The following is an 18,427-nucleotide window of genomic DNA, read 5'->3' as shown; positions in this document are numbered from 1 at the left end:
AACTATCTTAATCCTTTTTGATTGTTTTTGATATACTGGATCGATCGGTCTGCAGCCATACCTAAATGGATGATACTGCTCAAGACGTTCCGGATTATCGGGCAGTTTTTGATTTGCTTACGAAAGGAGCCAATAAGCTTTTTCGTTTAGCAAGGCGTTTGCCTGTAACTTTTGTGCATTGGGAGCACATTTATATGAAGGTAATATACTGTTATTTTGTTGTTGTTTCATTTTCCGATAATGTAATTTCAGGCTTTGCAAGCGTATTCCCTCACTTGGCAGTTTTTACATCTTTTTCGAAAACAGTTGGCCTTATCTCCGTATAAGCCATTGCAACGCCTTGAAATAGGAGACGTTGCAAATCATATAGCAGAAACACTATTCCATTATTTCCTAAGAAAAAACGATCCAATTGTTTGCTGTAATAAATTATTGATAATTAATTATATAATATATTGACTATTTTTAGCTCCTGAAAGAATCTTTCAATTTTTTTGCAGAAATATATGAACATAAATATTTTTCTATGGCGTCATTATTTGATGACTCTGAGCTTGCCTTGAAAAATCTTCGATTTCTTTTTCGTTTTTTGAATGTAGCCGTTTTATCGCATAACACCCACACGATCCAAATCATACGTCAGGAACTTTCTCTCTTTTTAAAGTCTATGGAATCACAAATGGATCCTGAGATTTTAACAAATATCATCATGGCTATTGTTTCGGCCGATAGATTCCTTCAAGCTGAATTATCAATAAATCCTCCGATGGCACCACCTTTTATATGCTTTGACAACGCCCATATAAAAAGTGTTAACAATTCTTTGGAATTTGAAGGCAAGCGATCTTTTGACGAAACAGAAAATCCAAGATCACTGGAAAAAATTTTAATTATATCAGGATTATCACCTAAAAACTATTTGAAGAGTGGAAACTTGCCACAACTTTTCCAAAATTCTGTATCTTCCTCTGATTGCCTTCTTTCATGTGGCTCGTCAATTACGCAAAGTTCTCATCAGCCGCAGCCAATTAATTACTCACTGAAGGAAGGCATCTACACTTCCGTTGTTGCATATTCACAGGCTCCTCTTGCTCTTCGCCCTTGTTTTCATCATCTTCTCCTGTCGTCGCTGACATCAACTGCACCGCTCTTCTATTTGTCACACCCATCACTCAACCAGAGCTTGGTGCTGTGGAGGAAATGGAGGAAGGATTTCATTCACAAAGGCAGGTCTGACAAAAGAAATAAAGAAAAAATCATTCTCCACAAAAATAACTCTGCTAAAAACATGGCTGATGAATCTAACAGTTTCAATGGCAATTCCGAACCTTCTTCAGACCAAAAATCATTCGAAGATACAAAAAGGCCATATATCTTTGTAGCAAAGCTCAGCGATTTCGAGTTGCCAGCCATGTACTTCAACACAAAAGAACCAGAAAACGACGAAAATAGCTCCTCTGCCATTCCACACCATTCTACAAAAGAACAGCGAGCTGTAAGCAATGAAAGTCAGTCAAACAACTCACAAGCCAACAACAGTCGCATCAAGCTGATTGCTTCAGAAGGACAATGGAGGGATTTCGATCCAGAACTTAGACGTATTCCAGAGCCGCAGGCTTTGGATGATCTTTCTGCTGTTCTCGATGCTGTTAGCAGGACAGCAGAATCGAAGGAGCAGCCAAATGGCAGTGAGAATGCAGTGAAAGATGGCAAGGAATGCAAAAATAGCAACAACAACAACAACAACAACAATAACAGGAACAACGATGACAACACAAAAGACAATAATAACAGCAACACAAGCGACACACAATCAGAAGAGACAAACAAACAAGAATTGCCAAGTGAACAAGAATGCACTCAGCAAAAGCAGCAAAACAACAGCATTGCAGAAGAAAACAACAAACAGCTCGAATTGTATGTGCCTTTGTCTCTACACAACGGAGTGGGCATTTGCTGGCTGCCAAAATGTCGCAAAAGAACAGAAGAAATCGAAGACAACAAAGACAACAAAGAGAAGCAGAAAGATAACAATAACTGTTGCTATTCCAGTGAAGATGCCACGCAATATCAGCAGATGGAGTTCTATTACTACACAACCACTTCAAAAGTGCCTTCTGCACTGGACAATCTGCCTTCTACTGCTTTCTGTTCTCAGCCACCTTCACATCCACCTCCGCATCCACATCCACATTCACTTCCGCCTCCGCCTCCACCTCCAAAAGCTGCAAGACACTCATCATCAACAGGAGCATTGCCTTCTTCTACTTCTACAAAATCATCATCTTCTGCCTCTTCCTCTTCTCATTCTTTGTCTCCCTCATTTTCTGTTTCAACAACAAACTCTTCTTCTTCTTCTTCTTCTTCCTCTCAATCAATTTTACCTCTTTTCAAAAGTGTCAAGCTCACCCCATTTCCTCTCCCTTTGCCTCCTCTTCCCTTTTCGTTCTCTGACATCATCTTGTCTCCAATGCCTGACATTTACACACTCAAAAAGTGGAAGAAGCGCCTGGCACACAAACAGAAAGCACTCACGCTGCTGAACAGAACAAGGAGGAATCTTTCTTCTGATTCAACAGACAAGGCAAACAATACAGAAAACGCTGAAAACAATGAAAAAACAGACAACACAGACAATTCAGTCAAACCATCCAGCCCATCCAGCCAGAACAGCCTGACCAAACACACACAGCGCCGCTTCTCTTCACCTCCTTCACATTCTCCATCACAAGAGGAGAAGCCGTATCTTTTGACAGACACCTTTCTGATAGGCGGAGGGAGTGTGTCTGTGGGCTCTCCGACTGGGTGGATTTCGCGCTTTACGCTGGACACGTGGCACATCTGGCATCATTTTCAGATCAGCGCGATGGAGACGGGGATATGCGAGAGGAAGCGATGGGGGATGAAGGAGGAGGAGGAGAAGGAGAATGAGAGAGAAAAAGAAAGAGAAAGAGAAAAGGAGAAGGAGAAGGAGAAGGAAAGGGAAAGAGAAGGAAGTGGGAGAGATGGCTCAACAAAGCACAGAAGGAGCAGCAGAGGAGAGAAATCCTCAAAGGAAGCGAGTGCAGAGGAAAAACCGCCGACACCTGAATCTTCCTCAGAGAAGAGCCATTCTCGTTCTCCTCTCTCACAGAGCAGCCAATTGTCAGACGATGCGTCTTCATCGAGTGCTCACAACAGCCAGACAAACGCCTCCACTCCCTTTTCATTGAACTCGAACTCAGCTGCCTCTTCTTCCACGTCGTCGCAGATGGCTGTGGAGAGGGACTCGCATATTTCTCAGGTGCTTTCATCGTCTGTGCTGGGGCCAATGACTAACACACCCAATCAGCATTCTAATTCATTGGGACAAGCAACAAAGGCAGAGTCATCGTTGGAGGGAAAAACGAATGAAGGAGCAGAACAGACTGGGAACATTACTCAAACGACAGATGAACAAACACAAACATCACAAATAACACAAATGACGCAAGTTTCACAAAGTTCACACAAAACCCAGCTGTCTGAATTATCTTATTCGCCCACAGAGATCGAAGGCTACCCGCTTCTGTTCAACCCGAGGCAGTATGTCTTCCTCAACCCTCCATTTCCTGCTCTTCTCTCAACCCTCTCTTCAGCCATGGCAAACAACACCCCGCCTCCTTCTCTACCCATTCGGATGCTCTCACACTTAGCAGAAGCACAGAACAGAGGAAGCAGCATTAGCAGCAGTGGTGGCAGCAATACAAATGGAAATGACACTTTCAATACATATCACTTCAGTGAATACAAACACAAACACACAGACAGAGCTAAGCTGCAGAGGAGGAAATCAGAACCAAACAGCTCTTCTTCTTTCTCTTTCCCTCCTCCGCCTTCATATGCCTCACGCACCTCATCAGTGAACTCCCTCTTCACAGACTTCTCCACCTCCTTCAAGCCAACAGACGAGCAAGCTTCCCCTCTCCCTCTGCACTCCTTCACTTCCCTCTCCTCTCTGCCGTTCAACAGCGTCTGCCTCATCTACATTGCAGCAGACACACACCCACTCTGGATACACAGGAATGCATACTCGAATGTGATGAAGATGCCGAAGAGGGCACAGAGGAAGGCTGGCTGGGAGAGAAGGGCGAAGAATGAGGGAGCGAACGAGAACGAGAACGAGAATGAAAATGAGAATGAAAATGAGAGCAAGAACAAGAATGAGAAAGAGAAGACGAAAGGAAGAAGAGCGAAACACATAGCGAAGAGGAAGCAGTTGCTGGAAGAGAGGATGAAGAGGCTGGGGAGCTATCAGGAGAGACAAGGAGACATCGAACAGAGTATGGATGCAGATGCCAACAACAACAGCAGCATTGCCTGTGCAATGAATGACAACACACAAAGCATCATAAACACACAAAACACACAAAACACACAAAACTCACAGAGCATTCAGAATACACAGACACCACAGATGACACAAATGCAGCAGATAGACAGCAGCCAGGAAAAGCAGTTCTTGTCTGCCCAGTCACAGTCAATGACAACGAAGTCGGCAAGCGCCTCGCCTCCAAACTACAACCCTGGCTTGTCTTCATACAAATCATCTAGATCGTTCTCTTTTTCTTCTTCGACTTCGTCTTCATCATCGTCTTCCTCTTCCTCCTCTTCCTCCTCCTCCTCTTCTTTTTCCTCCTCTTCCTCTTCATCATCATCTTCTTCCTCTTCTTCCTCCACCCATCTCTCCGACCTCTCCGATGACTCAACCACCACCTCCTCGTCCCCTTCCTCTCCATCTTCTCCTTCTCTCTCCTCCACCTCCCCTCCTCTCCCTTCCTCTGCCTCTTCCTCTCTCCGAATGCTCTCCTCTGCCCACACCGAATCCAAAGCACATCTTTCGCGCAGTCGTTCTCTGGAGAAAATAAAACACACAAAACACTCCACAGCCAACAAGCAGGCACAGCCAGAAGAAGCATTTGGAGTGCTGCAGAGTTCGCAGTCGCTGAAGGAGATGGACGTCTCTCTCTCTTTCAACAATGCTGATGTTAGTGTTAATGTTGATGCTGATGTTGACTCACTGCTCAACAAGGAAAGACCACAGACGACTCACACTGCTCAGTCAAAACAGGCTATTCAATCTCCTCAATCTGCTCAATCAGAAGATGCAGGTGAAGCCAATGAACAGCAATTCAAGAAGTACAGCAGCACAACCACGCAATCAGAAAGTTTTGTTCAATCAACCTCCTCCTCCTCCTCCTCCTCCTCCTCTTCTTCTGCTGCTGCCACTGCTTCTACTTCTTCTTCATCGGCGCAGCAGTCAAATATCTCACAAACACTCAGAGCAAATGCCTCACTCTCACCTAAGCGATCCACCCCACCTCCTCTTCTCTTGTCTGATGTGGTTCTTCCCTTAGACCACACCCACTTGTTCATCCGCCCTTTCCACAGCAAGTTCTTCTTTCTGAAGTATTCGTCCTTTCTCTCTAATTATCCGCTCACAAACATCAGAAAGACAGGCAGAATGCACTTCAAAGACCCAAATGCATTCAAACAGGCAGAATACACAGGGAGCAAGCTCTTCCAGACAGGCCTGGCGCCATTCATGGAGAGATCGATAGATGCGAGTCAGTCATATGAGCTGGTGAAGGAGCAACAGGAACAAGAAGACCGGCAACAAAAGCAACAGGAACAGGAAGAGCAACAAAACAATCAGCAAGGAGAACAAGAACATGGACAAGAAAGAGAAGGAGAACAACAAGAACAACAACAGCAGCAGAATAGCAATAATCACCATCGACATCATCATCAACATCAACAGCAAATGCAAAGACGTCACACACCCACCGAGAATGAGCTGTGTATTCCATCTTATTTGTCCTATGAGCAGGCACAGAAAAGAGAAGCTGCTTCGAACGGGGCTGATCTGATGGCACAGAAGATCGTGAAGCCAATCGTCTTGGCTGCTCCTGCTCCTTCTCTGATGCCTCTGCAAATCCCTTCTTCTTCTTCTTCTACTTCTTCCTCTTCCTCTTCTTCTTCTCCATCTTCCTCGTCTTCCTCATCATCTTCTTCATCATCTCCCTCATCTCCTTCCTCTTCCTCCTCTTCCTCCTCTTCCTCCTCCTCAGATTCACAAGCAGCTTTGCCTGCCTCTGAGCTGACAGACATGTCTCTTCTCCCTTCAGCCACACACTCTGCCTTCTCCTTCCCCCACAACAGCACAACTGGACGACACAATTTGACTCAACAGCAATCACATGCATCTTCCACCAGCATCTCTTCAGGCAACAAAATGACATCATACAGCATAGCTGTTCCCTCTGAACCTTCTTCTCCGTCTTCTCCTTCCTCTTCCTCCACATCCCCTTCTGCCTCTTCTCCTTCTGCGTCTTCTCCTTCCAACGCGTCTGCAGCTGCTGCCTCTGCCGCATCCACTGCAAACTCCAGCGACAATTCTGCTCCTTTCTCTGTCGAATATTCAGCCTCGCACACACTCACAGGGAGCTCCATTCACTCCTCCGCTTCTACGTCTCCTCAAACATCGCTCATAAATTCTGCCTCTTCCTCGTCTCCACACACCTCCATGTTCTCCCATTCTTCTTTCTCCTTCACTTCTCAAGTGTCTTCCTCCCTTCCCTCTCAGTCAACCCCTGCCTCCTTCATCACAAAGGCCCGAAGATTCAACCACGGTTTCCTCTCCGAAATCGCGTCATATCCAGCTGTGCACTCACACCAGAACTGGCTTGCTTCAGCGCTCTTGTCAAACACACTCTCAAAGGCAGACTTTTCATCAGCTTTGAAAAGACTTCATCTCAAATTGAGCATTCAGCAGACAGGAGGGCAGGCAGCAGAGGAAGGGATGAAGTATTCACTGGGACACAGAATGAACGAAGAGAAGCAGCAAGAACAAGAAGGCAAAAGCGAAGCACAACAACAACAACAGCAGCAGCAGCAACAGTCATCATCATTGTGTTTAATGAATGTTCTGAAGGGGAATGTGGCAGATGGTTTCACATCTTCTTCTCTTCCAAAGGAAAGCATAGCAAACAACAACCAGCTTATCGAAAGCTCCGATCTTTCAATGAACCCTCAGCAGTCAATCGTGTCTTTGATGTCTATTCTGCTGTCAACCTCGTTTTCTGTGCCAACATCCAATTCTTCCTCAGACAAAGTAGAAGAAGTGCCCTATAGCACACTCTACCCTCGTCTCCTGCCGACTGTTGTGGTCGACTCAAGGGCAATGAAATCTCATCAGAAGAAGATCAAAAACAGGAAGAAGAAAATGCGGAGCCCCAAATCAACCACCAGAAAGAGCCAGGGCAATGAGAGAGAGCCATTGCGTAGTCAAACAGTGTCAAGGAGTTATAAGGACATATGCGAAGACACGAAATCGCTGAAGACGAAGAAAGAATTCAGCGCCAGCCGGCTGAATCTCGAGGCAGAAGAAGGGAAAGACGAGAAAGTGCTGAGGAGGGCAAGATCTGTAGCGTCTATGTTCAAATTCTCGCACTTAAAGGAAGAGAAGGAGAAAGAGAAAGAGAAGGAGAGAGAAAAGAAGCAGACATCACCACTGCCAAGGCAAACAAGAGAGCCACGTCTGAAGCGGAAGCTGAAGCGCAACTACAACTCGCGCTCTCATTCGTATCTGTATCCATCAAGAGGGAGAAGCTTGCCCAGCAAGATCCATCTGAAGGAGAACGATGACATGGAGCTGGAGGCAGCGCGGAAGAGGCAGAACAAAAGCGGAATGTGCAGTTTTGACCTGCTCGAAGACCGCTTCAATTCGCAGTCGATGATCCACCACAGGAACATGAAGAGGAAAGGGCTCATTGCCACAAAGAAGGGGTTTGAAAGAGAGAAGAAAGAGTTTTTGGGAAGGAATTCAGCAAATCATCTGTTTCCGAATGCAGAACTGAGTGGAAGTATGTTTGAAGAATGGGAAGGTAAAAGGGGCAGCGAAAAATCAGAGCGCAAAAGCAGCTCAACCAAAAAGAGGCGTCTTCGGGGGATGTCACCAGACAGCCAGTCAGACAATTCCACTGTGTCTTCCATGAGTTCCTCACTCTCAATGTCTGAGATCCTCACGTCTTCCTCTGTCCTCACGCCCGCTCATACACCTGCCTCTCTGCAGTCTATCCAGTCTCTCCAGTCCTTCTGCTCCTCCAACTCGACCAGACTCGACTCCTTCTCCCAGCTGCCACTCTCTGACAAGTCAGACAGCGTGCCTGCCCAGTTCAGCCTCGGCCTCAGCCTCAGTCTCAGGCACCAGATGGGCGAATGTGCAGTTGATCGGCATCAGTCACGGGAGACTCTACAAGACCCAGCGCTTCTGCAGCAGCTGAGTGACACAGAACAAGACTCAGGCAAGAACTCAACGTCACACGCGACAGTTGTGCCTACGACGGAGTATTCATCAGTGATGCACTACAGAGACGAGTCTTCGATGTCTTCGGGGATGAGCTCGATGGGAGAACAACATCATCAGCAACAACAACAAAAACAGCAGCAACAGAATCAACAGAGCCAGCTCCAACATCATCATCTGCATCATCATCTGCACAATCAGCATCAGGAGGAGCAGGAGATAGCAGAGCAGAAGGCAGATGATATTCCAAGGCCAAAGAAGGATCCAAGCAAATGCGTTGACGAGCCACTGAATCTGTTCCTCCACTCCTCATGTCTCGAGAACGAGCAGCAAAAGAATGAGAACAGCAATACTTCAAATTCTCAGCTGTCTGATGACATGTTCCTTGCTCCGTCTTCTTCATACAAAGAGCACTTTGGTCATCTGAATGAACAGGAATCGTATTTCCACACAGAACATGCCTCCTTTGCTGACAACTCAGACAGCTTCTATTCAGCCCCTCCTCGTCCGCCTCTGTCACTTGCCTCAAAAGAAGGCATCGCCCAGTCATCGAGCCTGATGTGCTCAGCAAGCGGCACATCAGCACCTTCATTCATCGAGTCTGCTGCCTTCTCCCCATTCTCTCTCAGCACATCGTCTGAATCTCGTTCCTCCTCTGCATCCATCCCTTCGGTTGAACACTTCTCAAAGGAAGTCCCATCAGCCACTTACTCAACAGATGGCATGGCACAAAATGACACACGAAAGATGGTTGAGTCCAAATCAGGCACACTTTCCTTCACAAACAGCTCAATGCAGTCACTGCAGCATTCTCTCAGCTCAAACAATCTTTGGGGCTCTTCCATGGGTACATTGACAACATACTCCACACCTCCCACTTCTCTGGCCATGCTCCAGTCATCATCAGTGGACTCTCAGCATATCTCGCACACACCACAAACAGAATCTGATTGGCTGAGCCGGAACGACAACTGCATTGTTCAACCACAAATTACACAAGGAACAGAAGGAGGAGGAGTTGGAGAGCAATATTCTCAGTTCAGACTGCCTATTTCAAGGAAGCCACTCACAAGTGATGTTAACATGTCCTCTCAGACAAGGATCTATGCGCCACAACCAACGGCATATGCATATTCAACAAGATATCAGAACATCACAGACACACAAACAGTCAACGGAGGACTTGCAGTTGGCAGTGAAATCAGCAGACCCTCATCTTTAGACAGAAGAGCACTGCTGTCAGACAACTCACAGACAGCCAAACTCCAAAGAGAAGAGAACCAGCGGCTGGCAATGCAGAACTTTGTGGACACATTCACGCTCACCCCGCAGCAGAACGATGCAGACACAAAACACCAAAATGGATTGAATGAGACATACAAAGAAAGAACACTGCAATCTGCACTGACAAATGATGAGCAACAGCACATGAATTATGGAAGAGCTTCAGTTGAAAGCAGCGGAAGCAGAAGTTATCGGAACAAAAAACTAACACTGCGTGAGTTGGACTTGCCACTTGTGATGGGCAAGCAGCCGAAGGAGCTCAGCGACTCTTATGAGCCATCTGACCACAGCAAAACAAGAAAGACACTTGTTGAGATTGAACAGGAGAGGAGAAGCATGCTTCTGCATCCACAAAAGGACTCAAATGAGCAAAGACCGAAACATTCGCTGATCCAGAAGAGGGCAGAGAGAGAAAGAGAGAGGCAGAACAACTCGCACGTGCCAATGCATAAGCACTACAATGGTGTTCATCATCCACTCCATTTCAATGGAATAACTGCACAAACAGAGCTGAGCAATGAATCCAAGTCATTTGACTCAATGTCTTCTCAAACATCATCCAGCGTTGGCCAGCAGCATTTTCAGTACAATGGATACACCGAGAATTTCATAAAATACCCCCAAAAGTCTCATCACAAAGCAAACTATGTGAATGCAACACTTGCTTCTGACAGCTCGTCTGCTTCTGCCTCTTCCTCATCGTCTTCCTCTCTTTCGTCGTCAATCCAAATGTTCAATCTGAACGGCAACAAAGATGCGTCAACAGCACAGAAGAAGATAGGGCCGATTCGACTGAAGGTAAAGCTAGCCAATGGCTCCAGCATCTTATCATTCATTCCGTTTTCGTATTCTGTCTTCCGCCACAATCTCTCACGAAGACCAACAAACAACAAAAGCTCAGGCCACTCACAGATGGCTGCATCACTTTATTACTCGCCCATCGTCTTCTCTGCAGTGAATGCATCACCACCGATGATCTGCCAGTCAGGCGAGGATTTCAGCTGGAAAGAGCAGACGCAGCTGAAAAAGCCGATTTCACAGCAAGGCACCGACAATTCAGATGTGAGTGCACGCTATCCTGAATCAGAAGGAGTGACATCACAAGAATACAACAACGGACAGCAGGAAGGAAAGAAAGCAAGCTCCTCAGAGACACAGTCAGCAGACACGGAGAATCTGAACCAGCAGCGCTGTGCCACAGACAGGCCATCTGACCACACGTACCATCTGAACACGCTCTTCAGGCTCAATCACAGCCAGTCTGCCAGCACCCCTGCCAATGCAACAGGGTCATATGAACTGAGGAGGGCGTCTGCTCTCTCACGCCGCATGGCCACACAAGAGACAAGCTTCCACTCTCGTTTGACTTTGTCTGCCAACGCCACGCCAACAGCACCAGATACGTCTCTATCTCAGCAGCTGTCTGTCAGCTCAGACAAACAGATGCTCCCACGGCCAGTGACACTACCTATTAACTACACAGCACCTGTGCCAAACTTCCCTCTGCAGCTGCACTCACGCAACTTGAATGCTCCAGCGAAGGCCAGAAGAAACAACAGAAAGGAGAACCACGAAATCAAAGAACATAACAAGGGAATGGAGGCTGCAGAGATTGAGAATGTTAAAGTCGAAGAACGCGAACCAGAGGAGCAGCAATCATCTTCGTCGAAAGGAGAGTCCATTGATCAGACAACTCCATCTTCTTCCAATCAGATCAAAAGCGAAAGCACACAATCAGAGAACATACAAATTCCACCAAGGTCGATTGCACATTCACTGGGCAATGTGCCTGTCAGCAAGTCGTATCGCACTAGATCACCCACAATGTCTCTGGGTGAATTTCAGCGAAAACCAGAAGCGGCAAAGCGAGAAAGATCCTCAGAAGCCAATGAGCACAACGCAGAAACAGCCAAAAAGAAGAGCCAGGGAAGAAGCGCTGGTCCTCTTTTGTTCTCAGACACCTCATCGCGCAACACATTCATGCGCCGAATGTCATCAAAAATGAGCCCTTCGAATGTCTCTCTCTCGCTCGCCCAGCAGATGCTGCCTCCTCTCCGCCCTTCTTCCCTTCCAAACACCCTCTGCCCACTCGACCTCATCCCGTTCACTCGTCGCCCACTCTGCTTAATCGTCGACTCAGATGCTTCCTTCGTGTTTGCTGCACAAAGACACGTTGTCCGGCTGCCAATGGCAAAGCAGCCCCAACCAACCTTCGGAAGCACCTGCACATCGACTTCTCCTCTCTCTGCCACAAGCTCTGTTCCAATCGCTTCTTCTCCGCTTGTCTCATCCACTGCCCCCTTGTCTCCTCCAATCACTCTGTTTTCTTCTCCTTTCCATCGATTCGGTCAGCCTGTCTTGCTCTTCCTGTCTCCCTCTGAGCCGCTCTACAGCAATTGCTCACATCATCTCATTGTTCACTCTCGTCTCAACAAGAAGGCACCCTATCCTCCGCTCTCTGCCTACAACACATACTACACCATTCCTCTCGATCAACAGCAGAACAGCAGTCAGCCTAATTCAGATGGCTTTGAGTCTGAGATGTTCCAACACAATAAGCATCAACATCAACATCAGCACAGGAAGATGGAAGAGAGAAAGAGTGAGCATTCAGCTGGATTTGCAGCATCGTCGGCAAAGGAGTGCAACATGCAGACATCTTCAGCTGCCACTGACAACAGCACCAGCAATAACAACAACACTACCATATCGCCTTCCTCCTCTTCAGCCTCATCCACAAAGGAACCGGCAAAGGCTAAAGAGAAAGCAAAAACGAAGAAGTCATCTACAACTGCTTCGACTTCTGCTTCCACTTCAACTTCTTCTTCCTCTTCCTCTCCATCGAATGCATCGCAGGCATCTCCTGTTGTGTTGTCAGCAGCACTCACAACACACACATCGCATTCAACTTCCAACAATACATCCTACACAACTCCATCATCTTCCTCTCCTTCCCCTGCCACTTCTGTTCCCAAACTGCCCTCTCTCCATTTAACTCCCTTCCTTCCCCCTCACTCCATCACAGGCAGGCTCTACACCATTGCCCTTACAGACCCCATCCAAGCGATGTGCATGCTCTCAATGCCTGTCACCCTCAGCCTCGAAATCCTTCTCTGCTCTCCGCTCTACCCGCCTTTCATGGCACATGCTTTACACCCAGCTTCTGTCCCATCTTCAAAGAGACTCCGAGAGATTGCACTGCGAAGCAAAGCACAAGTACTCAAGAAACACAAAAACGTCCAACAGGCTTCTGCTACCTCGCCATATCAGACATCGCTCACACCGTCTGTTGCATCGTGCTCTTCAAACTCTTCTCAGTCTTACACAAACCCTAACTCATCGTTTTCATCGACACCTGTCTCTAACACAATTGTGCCATCATCTGTTAACACACCTACACCTGCATTGAATGCATCCCCTCAATCGTCATCAACCCCTGCCTCCTTCTCCATGTCTCTGCCTTCTCCCAAGGAATCAAACGACTCAGCCACGTTCAAGTCCTCTTCCTCTATTGGCAGCTCCACCTCTTACAGCACAAGCACTCAAGCAGACATCATCTGTCCATGTGTAGCTGCGTTAATCCGCTCTATCAATTCTGCCTCTCAGCAAAGTTCTCTCAATGTGCACCAACCAGAGCGAAAGGGGCAGACATCTCCATCAGATTCTCCATTAACTCCATTCTCGCACTCATCTACCGCACAGAAGGACTCCTCCCTGCACGACTATTTGGGGCAGAGCCAGAGCAGAGCATCAGACGGAGTGGAAGAGGCGCCGATGCTGACACCCATGTCAAACTGCTCGAGTGACAGGAACTACGAAGAGAAGGTCATCCAGAGCCCTCAGTCGCTACGAAGCGATTTCTACAGCTTCGGTCAAGCTGCTCAGACACAGCGCTCTCAAAGCAGTTCAGATGAACAAACAACGAAGATGGATGGAGTATCGAAAGAAACAGGAAAAGGAGGGAAGGAGATGGGGAGTGTGAATGAGGAGATGTCACACAGCGGGGCATCAAACGAGACAGATTATGAGAATTCACTCAGCAATGTCACGCCACTGGAGGAGAACAGCTCAGCAGACGAGGCGATTGAGAATAGCACTCTGTTTGAGAAACTTGACATCACAGTGGAGAAGCTGGCAAAGTGCAAAGAGATTCTGGAGAGAGGGTTTTTGTTAGCAACACATCTGTTTCTGCACAATCCAGATGAGTTTGAGGAGGAAGAGGAGGAAGAGGAAGAGAAAGGTGAGAATGAAGAAGAAGAGGAAGGAGGAGAAGAAGATAATAATAATAATAATAGTGAGAATTCAAGTGACAACTGCAGTAATGAGGAGTCAGTTGAAGAAGAGAAGAAAGAGAAAGAGAAAGAGAGAGTGAGTGTAACTCCCAACAAAAGTGAAAGAGAAAGAAGAAGCGAGTCAGTTGGTATTGTTGAACCAACTGCGTCTGTATTGCCAAAGCCTCTCAGTCCAAACGATGGACATCGTATTCTTCTTCCACTTTGTGGAAGAAGCGCTTCCCGCGAATGCTGTCAGCATCGCCCTGGAAGCATTTATTTGACATCACCCTACGGCGGCTCATCCCCGCCAGTTTCATTTACTTACTCTGTGTTTGACAACAGCAGGAGGATCCCTACCGTCTCAAGCTATCCAACATCACCTTCGGCTTTTCTGGCGGCTGCTCCGCCGGAACACGCCGCCAGCAAACACAGTTTTGATCACAGCTTCGATCACAATCACAACCACAACTACAATCACAACCACGATCACGATCACGATCACGATCATGGCTATAGTCATGTCTATAGTCACACACACAATTACAGCCATAGTCAGAGCAATAGCCAAAACAACAGTCAGAGCAACAGTCAGAGCAACAGTCAGAGCAATAGCCAAAGTAGTAGTCGGAATAACAGTCAATGCAATAGTCATCATAACAGTCATCATAACAGCCAGAACCACAGCCCTTCACTCCCAACAGGCGACGCGGCGTTTTTTAGTTCATCCACTGACGACGCAGCAGCACCCGCCTGTAATGCTACAACTGCTGCGTCCTCAGGAACACCGTATTCTGCACCGCTGTGTCTGCCTTCTGTTCATTCTGTTACTTCTGTTACTTCTGCTCATTCTGCTCATTCTGCTCATTCTGTGAGTGGGGCATTCACAACATTTGCAGCATCGCACCCACCTTGTTTGCATGGCCCATCAACGTCTGCTGCCACTTCGGCGCCTCCTGTAAAAGTACAGGCACTCGAGCCGCTGGACTCGTCGATTGTTCTACTGACACGCAACGACCCCTTCATCCGGTCGCTGCTCTTCCACCACACTGTCTTCCACGCCATGCTCTCCTCACACATCGTCTGGTGCGATGCCCACGCCCGCTCCTTCCCCACCACCAACCCTCCTCTCCCTGACTGGTTCCTGTACCACCCGCTGTGGTTCGACCTCGTCAGAGAGATGGCAAAAGTGATGGGATGCGAGGGCGTCTTCTCTGAAACAGGATCGTTTGCACATCGGTCTGGCAGTCCTTTGTAGGTTTTTTGATATTTATCTTTCAGTTGCTGTTTAATTTGTATATTTAAATATTATATTTATTTGTATATTTTTTACAACACGATCATTTTGTTTTTTTGTTTTCATTATTTTGGACGTATTTTTTCATTTCCTTATCCTTTTTTTATCTTCCATTAATTCATTTTTATTTTGTTTTGATTGCGAAAATTTTCGATTTATAACTCAAAGGATAAATGTTTAAGTTGTCTAATACTGTTTTTATTCGTTTATTTTTCATTACCAGTTTTTATATTTTGCAATTAATTAGATATTTTCTTTAGGATTCACAACCCTCAAGCATTTTGTTTTTAATTTGTGTATTACATTTTTTCTTATGGCCATTTTACGTTGTTAAATTACATCTTTTGCATTTTCTTTTGTTTTTGGAAGTTTTTTTCGCTCAATATGTTTGAACCATTCGATATTTTCACTTCAGCTTCAATATCACATTTTGTATATATCATTTAATGATGTGTATAATCACAGGTATTTGCTGTAATCACTTCATCTTTCTTTCAAAGAAACCATAATGAAGCTTTTTGTATCTTTTTTTTTACTTAATCGTTATTGTATGATTGAAGGCTGCGACCTTTAAATTTCGATAATTTAAAGCACAAAGAAAAAAATTCATATTATTGCAATATTAATTGGAATAATAATTTTTACTTTCATTTTATTTGAAACTTTTGCATTAACAAAAGAAAACTTTTGTCAACAAGTTTATTTCTTTCTTCAAAATCATTCACAAAATGCAAATGCCAACAAGCATTTTTGATGCTAATTCCTTTAATTGTTCTTCGACAAGTTTTTCCAAAAGTTCACAAAAATCATTTCATCAACAATCATCATTTTTTAATTCATATTCACCTTCTTCCATCCAAACCGATGAAAATAATTCAAAATTAATGAAATCATATAATCCTCTGATAAGCACGTCACGACAAACTGGATTATCAAATTCTTTTTCGTTTTTAATGAAGAAAGTGGATGATTCATCCACAAAAGTTTCTTCAACTCCATATTTATTGTTAGAACATGATTCTGCATCAAAAATACATTCAGAAAATCACTATAGTCACATTTGGAATAAAGAAGCCATGAAATCAACATCTTTATTATCCAAAGAACACTTTCCAAAGAATGAAGCTCAACAAAAAGACAAACTCAACACAAGTATTGAACTCCGACATGTTGTGTCTTCTTATCCAAAAAAGTCTATGCACCTTGATGCTTCCAATGAAATTCGACCTGTTGAAGAAGATACTTCTTTTTATGTATTACACAAAATAGGGCGTGAGCTTTTAGAAAATGAACAGAAAGCAAGATTCGAAATTAATGAATCTAGACCCTTAGAAACCACAAAATTCATATCAAATGATACACATGTGCTACAAGAAGAAAAATCAGGTTAGCCACTCAATCATTTTCACAAAATCTGACTCTTAAAATTGTTCATTCTTATCTGTTTTTTCAGTAGATTCGTTAGACGAAGAACCATCAACAGAATCAGAAGCATCGCTCAACAAAAAGCTTGCGGCAGATCTTTTGGGGTGGCAACCACAGCCAACGAAGAAAAGAAACTTTTGCTTTGACTTGGATGTTGAAGTGAATGGCACGAAGCAGTCTTCAATTTCAGAAGTGAAGCGAATTTTGCTTCTGGAAAAATGGAAGAGGGAAGATGCAAGCTATTTAAGTGGAATAGCATCTACGACATCTTCAGCGATTGTATCAACAGATGACTACCAAAGTCAAATTCAAAAAGAGAAAGAAGATAGCCACATTAATACTATAGATATTCAGAACAAGCATCAGAATAGTCCATCCATTGACCCAAAATTGAAACTCACAAAGAATCGCAGAGCTGTTGTCAAGCAACAGATTAAAGAAGCAAAAATGTTTCGAAAGCTGTTTGGGGAATGGGTGCAGAAAGATTGGATTGTTGATGAATCCGAAAGGAGAGCATGGGAAATCGCAGAAAAGGCGAATAAAAGGGACAGATTTCAAAGGGAAGAAAGTCAACTTTTCAGCTCAAAAGGAGACAGAGAAGAAGACAGAGAAGAAGTAGAAGGCACATTTGAAGAATTGAGAATTCTGCTGAAAGAAGCCGAAGAGAATAAAAAGAAAGAAGAAATTGAAAGGCTCAAAATGGAAGTTGCAAGGAAAGAGAGAGAGTTGAAGAGAGAACAAGAAACTTCCTGTTTGAGTGAGCTTGATAGATACCTCACTGTCACAAAAAAGCTGTCCACTCACAACAAAAAGAATTCTCTTGTCTCTGATAACAGACGGTTTCTGACGTCTTCATACAATTCAATCGCTTTTAATGCAAGTGACAAAGAAACATGTGAAGAGAAACAACACTCAAATGATATGATTGATACTGAGAACAGTGAAGAAACTGAGATGATTAAAAAGTTATTAATATCTGAAAGACATTTACCTTTAACATCTCTTTCTCAGAGAATATTGCAATACAGCCCAATGCATAATGATATTTATGGAGAAGATGACAAAAGTCTTTTTCTACACAAACTATTAATTGCATCCTGTCCCGATCCTTATCCGATAAATAGGCATTTGCTGTCTTATTCAAATTTCTCTGAAAATTTCAGTATTCCGAATACTAATCAAGGAACTCTTCAAGAACACTCGCAACTGGCCTTTAAAAATGATAATCAAGAATTTGTTATTTCCACAAATGATGTTTTTTCAATGGAAGCTTCACCAGTAGAATCACATTCTTTCAAAGACAATCAAAACGATCAGTATTTCATTTACGAACAAGGTGAATGCATTGATTTTCACAATTGTGAGGATGAATGCCCTCATCTTGCTGTTGAGCAATCTTTTAATTTTCCAAATACAACCACAATCGTGAACAGTACAATTTTTGATGGAGAAGAAATTCTTCCTCGCTTTTACGACTTTCTAACGGGGAAAAGAAAAATTAAACGAATGAGAAAAAGAGGAAAAGATCCTTCGACAATTATTGATACAAATGCTCAGATTTTAAACGAGATTCAAAAATGTACTGTTCTTGTTTGTTCTTTTTGTATGTTTTCGAAGAAGATTTGAATTATTTTAAGGAGTAATTTTTTAAAAAAAACCACGTTTTTTTTAAGTTATGTATTTTATAATTACAATAGATATGCAATTTTCATTTAGCATTTGACATTGTATTTGAAAATAAAGATGATCAAAATATAGCCATTATTCTGCATTACAGTTGTTTCCAAAAAGTGCTTTTTGCATCGAATTAATTTTCAAAAAGAC

The 18,427-nt window shown here is 44.4% G+C and overlaps 2 protein-coding genes across 2 annotated transcripts; both read left to right on the top strand.

The window, feature by feature from the left end:
- Positions 1 to 65: 65 nt before the first annotated feature.
- On the top strand, positions 66 to 15,696 carry MONOS_5684 (uncharacterized protein; the record flags this gene model as incomplete). Its single annotated transcript, XM_067875855.1, has 3 exons — positions 66 to 200; positions 253 to 414; positions 644 to 15,696. The coding sequence occupies 3 exons, from the start codon at positions 66 to 68 to the stop codon at positions 15,137 to 15,139; spliced, it is 14,793 nt and encodes a 4,930-aa protein (XP_067731354.1). The 3' UTR covers positions 15,140 to 15,696.
- MONOS_5683 (uncharacterized protein) lies at positions 15,686 to 18,361 on the top strand. Its single transcript, XM_067875854.1, has 2 exons — positions 15,686 to 16,564; positions 16,632 to 18,361. The coding sequence occupies exons 1-2, from the start codon at positions 15,907 to 15,909 to the stop codon at positions 18,227 to 18,229; spliced, it is 2,256 nt and encodes a 751-aa protein (XP_067731353.1). The 5' UTR covers positions 15,686 to 15,906; the 3' UTR covers positions 18,230 to 18,361.
- Positions 18,362 to 18,427: the final 66 nt, after the last annotated feature.

The sequence above is a fragment of the Monocercomonoides exilis genome (assembly GCF_001643675.1).
Source record: "Monocercomonoides exilis strain PA203 chromosome Unknown scaffold12-1864167, whole genome shotgun sequence".
Taxonomy (NCBI): domain Eukaryota; phylum Preaxostyla; order Oxymonadida; family Polymastigidae; genus Monocercomonoides; species Monocercomonoides exilis.
The sequence above is the reverse complement of the archived record's forward strand: the minus strand, read 5'-3'. Positions and strand labels throughout refer to the sequence as shown.